An 8,836-nucleotide genomic window follows, 5' to 3' on the forward strand; every position below is an offset into this window, starting at 1 on the left:
AGAATTCATGAACTATCACTCAAGATACCTTTAGTTACCTATCAGCTGTGTCAGCTTCTAGGTCCCCACTTTCAAAACAGTCTCTCAAGAGGCCAAATCATTTAACAGCTACTTAACCCATGAACCCAGGCACTGTGTGAAATATCGCCTATATTCTCATTTAACATTTTCAGCAATCTTAGGAGGTTAGGTGCTGTTACTAGTCCCATACCATGGGTGGTTTAAGTGACATGCCTGCCGTCAGAGCTAGGACTCGAGCACAGGCTGACTGACTTCAGGGCAAAGGTTCTTTTCTCCTTTTATTTAATTGTGCTAAAATATGTGTGTGTTAAGTCACTCAGTCATGTCCAACTCTTTGCGATCCCATGGACTGTAGCCCACCAGGCTCCTTTGTCCATGGAATTCTCCAGGCAAGAATACTGGAGTGGATTGCCATTCCTTTCTCCAGGGGATCTTCCCAACCCAGGGATCGAACCCAGGTCTCTTAGATCTCCTGCATTGGCAGGCAGGTTGTTTACCACTGGCACCACCTGGGAAGTCCCTAAAATATACATAACGTGAAGTTCACCATTTTAGCCATTTTAGGTGTACAGTCCAGTGGCATTAAGTACATTATAGCGTTGTGCAGCCATCACCATCACCATCATCTATCTCCAGAACTGTTTTCATCTTCCAGAACTGAAATTCCATAGCCATTAAATAGTACTTCTCCACTCCTCCTCCCTCCAGCTCCCAGCAACCATCCTTCTACTTTTTGTCTTCATGAATTTGACTGTTGTAGATACCTCACATAAATAGAATCATACAGTATTTTTCCTTTCATGACTGGCTTATTTCCCTTAGCATGACATCTTCCAAGGTGTATCCATGTTGTAGCGTGTGTCAGAATTTCCTTTCTGTTTAAGGCTGAATAACATTCCATTGTATAGATATGTATATGTACTGCATTTTACTTATCCATTCATCTGTCAGTAGATCCTTGGAAAGGTTCTCAATGAACCTGAATTATTTGCCACTTCAGCTCCCCTATTTATTTATTATGTTGGCCCACAAAAGATCAGAGTGACTGCATGCTAATCCAAGGTTATTTTTTTTAATTGAAGTATAGTTGATTTACAATATTGTGTTAGTTTCAAGTGTATAACAGAGTGATTCAGTTAATATTATTTTTTCAGGTTGTTGTGTATTATAGGTTGTTACAAGATACTGAATATAGTTCCGTGTGCTGCACAGTAAATCCTTGTTTCTAGTCTATTTCATATATAGTAGTTTGTGTTTGGTAATCCCATACTCCTCTAACTTACCCCTCCTTTCACCCCTTTCCCCTGGTAACCATAAGTTTGTTTTCTGTGTCTGTGTGTCTGTTTTTGCTTTGTATATAGATTCTTTTGTATTATTTAAGACTCCACATATAAATGATACTAAGTATAATATTCTCCAGGTCCATTCATGTTGCTGCAAATGGCAATATTTCATTTTATGGCCACGTATGGAGAACATGACAACCACTCCAGTATTCTTGCCTGGGAAATCCCATGGACAGAGGAGCCTGGCGGGTTACAGTCCATAGGGTCATAAAGAGTCATACACGACTGAAGCAACTTAGCACATGTGTGCCTGAGTAATATTCCTTTGTGTAAATATATATACATCACATCTTCTTAAACCAGTCTCTGTTAATGGACACGTAGGTTACTCCCATGTCTTGGCTGTTGCAGATAGTATTGCAGAGTAAACATTGGGGTGCACGTATCTTTTCAAATTAGAGTTTTTATCTTTTCAGGATACATACCCAGGAGTGTAACTAACCCAGGATCCCAGGATTACTGAGCAGACAGCACTGCCATCACTGAGTTTTACACTGAGCTCTCTTTAGCTTAATTTATTTTGCTGCAGATTTTTCCTGATTCTTAGCTATCCTTGGACTTATACCAGAATGAGAAATCTGTTGGGATTAATCTGCTGCATTTGAGCATCCTCAACAGATTTAAATGAGAGCTCCATCGAAATAGTACATGAACACACATTTTCCAGATGACATAATATTGTAAACACAGATGGAGATCATCCTGCCACAATTGTGGGTTCGTTAATGAGGCTTCATACTGACAGCATGTCGTCATAATGACATAAAAGGCTAAAAGAGTGGTATTTCCAAGTAGTGTTGGGGCCACATAGCATATCTGATGCCAGCAAACACCAAGTCCATATATTAGTAGTGTCTTTATATGTACTGCCATATCCTGCACATATCCCATTTCATTACATATGTTAATGGCAGTCTCCCCATCGGTACTATCTTCAAATTAGGACAGCTTCTAGGTGGGCAAATACAAATGGAAAGGGCTCCAAAAGCAGGTTTTAAATTGTTTTTCCCTCATATCATTCTTTCTTATTTAAATTATAAAAATTAAAGACTAGTTTGATTTTATCAAGAGGTCATTTACTGTAGACCTTAACATTACTAGAAGAGAACATGGGCAAAATATTCTCTGACATAAATTGTAGCAATGTTTTCTTAGGCCAGTCTCCCAAGGCAATAGAAATAAAAGCAAAAATAAACAAACGGGACCTAGTCAAACTTACACATTTTTGCACAGCAGAGGAAACTGTAAACAAAATGAAAAGGCGACCTACAGAATGGGAGAAAATATTTGCAATTGATGCATCCAGCAAGGACTTAATTACCAAAATATATGAACAGCTCATACAACTTAATAACAACAACAACAAAAATCAAAAAGTGGGCAGAAGACCAAAAAGACATACAGACGGCCAAGAGGCACATGACCAGGTGCTCAGCATTGCCAGTTGTCAGAGGAATATGAGTCAGAGTCAGAGCTAGGGTGAGGTATCGCTTCACAACAGTCAGAATGGCTGTCATTAAAAGTCTACAAATCATAAATGCTAGAGAGGTTGTAGAGAAACGGGAACCCCTCCTACACTGTTGGTGGGAGTATAAATTGGTATAGCCACTATGGAAAACAGGATGGAGGTTCCTTAAAAACTGAAAATAGAGCTACCATATGATTCAGCAATCCCACTCCTGGACATACATCCAGAAAAAACTGTTGAAAAGATGCATACACCCCAGTGTTCACTGCAGCACTGTTTTACAATAGCCAAGACATGAAGCCACCTAAATGTCCACCAACAGATGACTGGATGAAGATGTAGTACATATAAACAATGGAATATTACTCAGCTGTTAAACAGTGTCATCTGCAGCAACACGGATGGACCTAGAAGTCATCACACTAAGTGAAATAAACAAAGACGAGTGTCATATCACTTATATGTGGGATCTAAAGTGTGATACAAAAGAACTTATTAAAAAAAAAAAGAGACATTGGAAACAAACTTATGGTTACCAAAGTGGAAAGGAGGTTGAGGAAGGATAAATTAGGAGTGTGAGATTAGCAGATGCAAACTACTGTGTACAAAATAGATAAACAACAAAGGCCTACTGTATAGCACAGAGAACTGTCTTCAGTTTCTTGTAATAACCTGTAATGGAAAAGAATCAGAAAAAGTATATGTACACCAGAAACTAACTCAACTTTATAAATCAATTATACTTCTAATTTTTTAAATAATGAAGAGGTTATTTATCAAATGTACAATTTGTTGTGGCTAATTTTGTTTGTTATTTTTCATTTTCCAACCTTGAGTTTTAGTAGAACTGAGTGGATGAGTTAGAGATAGATAAGAAACTTTTCACTACATATTTACCTTTTACTGCTTTTTGAAGTTTTAAACATGTGAATGTATCCAAAGCAAAAGAAAATATAAATTTCATATAAAGACAACTGAAAGTAACATTTGTGTTTCAAATCTTAAAGTGCTATGTATTAAACAAGAATATTTGCAAAGAAGGCATTTGGCTAATAAAAATTTCCTGCCATCACCAGGTGTCCTGCTGCTAAAGAATACTTCAAGGAGAATTCCCACCACTGGAGTTGGGCTGTGCAGTGGCTGCAGAAGAAGGTAATGAAGTTTTTAACTTTTCTGGTTATTTCATGGGAATCAATAACAACATATCTTATCAGGAAATAAAATCTCAGACTTGATTTGGAGACTGTCAAAGTATTTTCAGAGTTCACACAGTTATCACACAGTTGATACCTATCTTTATGCATGTAATTTGTATCTTAATACATTTGTCTTAATTTAATTTATAAAAAGGTAAGGATGATTATTTAAGAGGTAGTATTTTAGTGAACTCTTAAAAGCAGAAATGCAGTCTTATCAAAAAGAATCTCTTGATGTGGGAGAAAGTCTGGGTCAATTTATACACTATTCTATATGCTTTTTATACTGTAATATGTATTGATAGAAACTGTAGATTCATGTGGGCTTATTTGTCATCTCTAATGGCCTTTTTGACCTTCCATGTCAGATGTCAGAACATTATTGGACACCACAGAGTAACGTCTCTAATGAAACATCAACTGGAAAAACCTTTCAGCGAACAATTTCAGCTCAGGTGAGAGTTGTCTTTTGGTTTTGTGTGGATTGAAATCCCTTAGTTAGAATTTTTAGTGTATTTCTCAGAAACTGCTGTCTCAGAAAAGAGGTATACGTTAAAAGTGAGTAAGGACTGAAGACACGCTTGATTTTTCTGTGAAAAGGCCGCAAATGAGTTGTTGGCCTGGAAGGAAAGCAGTGAGGGTCATTCAGTGTGGCTCCACCTGCCACAGAAGTTGACATGAAGGCACCGCCCCCAAAGGTCAAATGAAGGGCGGCCTCGGTGCCCCTGCCACTGCACACCCTGACTTTTCCTGTGCTTCAATCTCTGGCAGGACACGTTAGCATATGCCACAGCACTGCTGAATGAGAAGGAGCAGTCAGGAAGCAGTAACGGGTCGGAGAGCAGTCCTGCGAACGAGAATGGAGAGAGACACTTACAGCAGGTACATCTGTAGGGCAAGTCCTGGGTGAAAGGGCAGTGCCCGCTCTGAGGTTTCCCAGGGACAACCTCAATCATCAAGAGAGAAAGGAGACCCCAGCTCCGCCCTCGGGAACCTCTGCTCAGGACTCATTCTCTGTGCTTAGAAAGCAGAGCGGCCGTTGCACCATGACATTTATCCAGGCTTTGGTCTCAATCTGCTGGCTGTTCTACTCAGCTTGGAGAGCATCCTGATAAAGCCCAGTTTGCAGATATGGTCCTTCCAGATTGTACTTCATTCTGCTGGGTTACAAAAAATTACCGCTTTCCCCTTCTGCTCTCACCAGCCTTCCTAGAAACACATATGCTTGAAAAGAAGGGCCTCATGTCACTGGAATCTGTGTGCTTGTCAGGGGCGTCAAATTTTTAAGTATTTTTCAATACTAATCACTATAGTAGAAAAAGGAATGAATTATTTATTGAACACTTACTATGTAGAATAATGCAGCAGGTTTAAATGTAATGACATGTATCGTTTCTTCCCTCCAGTCCATAACTTTCTGAAAGGCCTTCGCCATAATCTTTGGGATCCTGGTAATAACCAGTGAGGTCGCTGTTCCCCTGATTTCACAGAAGGAAACTGACACTCAGCATAGTGATTTGATTTAACTCAAGGCCACATTATGCCTCTAGGCAAGTCACTAGATTGTTCCTGTAACTCAGTAAGAACACAGAAATGGAAGCTCTGCATAATCAAGAATTGTCAAATATGAGGTCAAACATGTTTTATGGCCCTTTGATAAACATTAAGTAGTTAAATAAGGACATGTTAAACTGCAGAACACAAGTAAGTCGGTCGACATAGGAAAACTTTTTTCTGTTAACTTTATTAAGTATGTATTTATTCCTTTCATTTCCCAAAGGGTTCTGAATCACCCATGATGATCGGTGAGTTAAGAAGTGACCTGGATGATGTGGATCCCTAGGGGCCGTGCCCAGCACGTGACGAGCAGTCATGTCATGGTTACTGGATGCTCAGCACCTTTTTGAAATCAGAATCTCATTCTTGAACCCTTTAGCAGAGCCCGGAGGCTGGACTGGGAGAACCTACCATGAGGGGAGGAGCCCGTGTTTTTAAGGAACGCACTCTCAGCCCCCGGGGAAGGCCTGGGAGCTGTTTGGCAGTGGGAATGCTCCAGCCTGTGGAGTTCAGCTTACCTGGGGCACGGTCCACATGTGGACTGACACTTCTGTACAGATTTTAGGAAGTAAAGCTGGTGGCAGACTGTTTTGTTACACACACATACAGGAGTGAGTGAAGATAAAGCTGTTGCTTTCTCTATGATGCTACAAAAGAAATTCCTTTGGTTTTTATATTGAAAAAAAAAAGCAAGCTGCCTTTAGATATATGGGGGCAAATTTTTAATCTTGCAGTAACATTGAATAGAAATATCAAGTTTAAAATGATGTAAAAATATGTGACAAAAATTCCTTTTCACTGTAAAGTAGTAGTTAAAGAATTCAGTTTACACAGACCTTTGTATTTAATATGTCTCCCTATTTGTATAGAATTTCAGGTGGGTCTGGATGAGAGCCCTGGGCATAAACTTGGATCTTAATGAAATGTTACCAGGATCAAAAATTGGGAAATTAAGCTCTTTAAGGTATTTTTCTGATAAAATTGAGATTGAAAGAGCAATAAAAAAAATGCTATGTTCTCTAGAAGTATAGAGTGCATTCTTTGACATCAATCACTAATTGTTCCCAAAACAAATTTTACAAAGAGCAAAATAAAAAGCACTTTAAGATATGATTTTATTTAGTTTGACTTCATAAAATCTTTTTAATGCTTGGAGACATATTGAATAAACTGTAGTCTTAAATCATGTGACCTGCAATCATTTGCTTTTGCTGGAAATTTAATTACTAAAACCCTTGGTACTGGTTGTATATGAAGTTAAATATTTGAGTTGAGAGACACTGCTTTGTGAGTTTCTGGACGTTTTACCGCAGAGAAGGAATAGGAGACTTGATTTCTCCTCATCATGATTGACTGACACTGAAAAGATATGGATAAGAAAGAACTCACAAGCCACTGAACAACCACCCATTTAGCTGTGTTTCCCAGGTCTTGGCGCCATTCACTCGTTTCAGGTTAGCTGCCAGCCCACTCCTTTTTCTGGAGTGGAGAAGGGATGCCGACATGGTTCATATATTGTGTACCTTTGGGGTTTTGAGTCACTGCACACATTTTCAATCCTGTTTCTCTTTAGTTGCGTGCTCTGCCTTGTTCTGTGCTCCCACGCACAGGACTAGGGGAGCCTCTGGAAGCACTGAGCGGCCCCAGTCAAGGGTCTGCAGAGTCAGAGAGGCGCAGAGGACGCATGCCAGGGCTGACAGCTGCTCCTGCCGCGCACTGCAGACTCTGTGGCCTCACCGCCGAAGGTGCAGTTACATTGCGGCCAGGCTGCAGTCTGTAATTGCAGGACTGGCCAGTGGTGATGTCTGTCAAAGACACCAGCTGGGTGGAGGGCCAACACCTCAGAGCAGAGCTGCGCCCCAGAGAAAGGGCCGGAGGTCCTTGGCAGATTTTATGTGGTTCTGATGTTCTTGCAAATTTAAATGTGATGTTTTAAAGTGGATTTTTGAGTCCGTGAATACCCACACCCTGCTGCCCCCCCACCCTCTCTCTGCCCTCCTCCTCACAAAGCGACCCCGCGGGATGTGACCTTGAAATGCCAGCCACGAGGATATGGCGCTGGCAGCTGCACTCAGGAGCCCAGATTCAGGAGTGAAATTGCCACTTCTGTCCCTTATTTCCTATGGAAACAATGCCTTCCACAGCCCCCAGCACCTGCTATCCTCACAGTAGTGTTCATCGGGACCAGGACTACCCGTCGCTGACACGAGGCTCCTGGTTGGTTTTGCTCGCGTTGTTGCTGCAGTGAACATCACTTGCCCTTTGCCAGTAACCTTGATTTCCCCATGGCTGCAGTCTGCCAACCTGCTGATGACTTTTTTTTTAATGTCATACAACAAAGTGACAGTTACAACAGGCTTACCTTGGAAGAGGTTCATTTTTACTGCCAATCTTTTTGGATGAAGATGTTTTTATAAATCTTTCAAAATGGTCTGCAAGTCGAATAGGAATTGCACAACTAAACCCAATGCTGTGTGTCCTTAAGAAGCTCCCTTCATGAGATCCTTCTTAGGATGGCCAAGTCAGTCCCTTAGAGACGTCCTGGGAAAGAAAGCAAAGGAGCCTTCAGACAGGCATCCCAGCCTGTGACTTCCCTGGAGCCCACACGTGGGCCCAGAGCACATTGTCACCAGACTCACCCTCTCTTGCTCCACCCTCCCTGCAAACATCAAGGTGTGTGCAGTTACCTTTTGAGCTTGGAACAGGCAGACTGGAATTTTCCTCTGCTACCTCTTGTGTACAAAATCTTGTTTATACAATTTCAAAAAGAAGTAGATAAACTAAGGAAGAAACTTCATTCTAAATTTGGTTCACTGAGTGGCAGAGTTCTTAGCTTCTAAAGGTATAAAATAAATTTTTCAAAAACAGAGTTGGAGGCTCACTGACATTTTTCTGTGTATACCAGAAAATGGCTGTGGTTGGGGGAGGGGTGCCAGGGGCCGGTGACCTGGAAGGAAATAGTGCCGATTCCTTTTCCTACTTTGTACCAATGATGTGAATAGGGTCCATTCTTTAATGATAAAGGGCAGTGGGTCTTTTTCTAAGCTTTAGTCCCTCTGGATATCTTGACCATTTCAGGATTCACTTGCAAAGCTGGATAAGGATGTGCAGAGCTCAGACCAGTGGCCTGCAGCTGTCTTCCCCTTAGCTTTCAGGCATCCCTGCGGTCCCCAGCATAAATCACATCCCTGATCAAGCTGGATTTCTTGTTGGACCCCACGGGTCTCAGCCTTACTCCTGATGCCCTG

General features: G+C 41.1%; 1 protein-coding gene across 5 annotated transcripts in view; it reads left to right on the forward strand.

Annotated features, from left to right (window-relative positions):
* The window catches only part of USP24 (ubiquitin specific peptidase 24), a 155,658-nt gene extending 147,201 nt beyond the window's left edge, over window positions 1–8,457 (forward strand). For all 5 annotated transcript variants that reach the window (XM_070786468.1, XM_070786470.1, XM_019957388.2 and 2 more), the window contains 4 exons: window positions 3,912–3,987; window positions 4,400–4,486; window positions 4,803–4,913; window positions 5,812–8,457. In XM_070786468.1, the coding sequence (XP_070642569.1) occupies window positions 3,912–3,987; window positions 4,400–4,486; window positions 4,803–4,913; window positions 5,812–5,874 (337 nt within the window). In that variant the 3' untranslated portion in view covers window positions 5,875–8,457. The remainder of the gene's footprint in view (window positions 1–3,911; window positions 3,988–4,399; window positions 4,487–4,802; window positions 4,914–5,811) is intronic.
* The last annotated feature ends 379 nt before the right edge of the window (window positions 8,458–8,836 follow it).

The sequence above is a fragment of the Bos indicus genome, chromosome 3 (genome assembly GCF_029378745.1).
Source record: "Bos indicus isolate NIAB-ARS_2022 breed Sahiwal x Tharparkar chromosome 3, NIAB-ARS_B.indTharparkar_mat_pri_1.0, whole genome shotgun sequence".
Classification (NCBI taxonomy): domain Eukaryota; kingdom Metazoa; phylum Chordata; class Mammalia; order Artiodactyla; family Bovidae; genus Bos; species Bos indicus.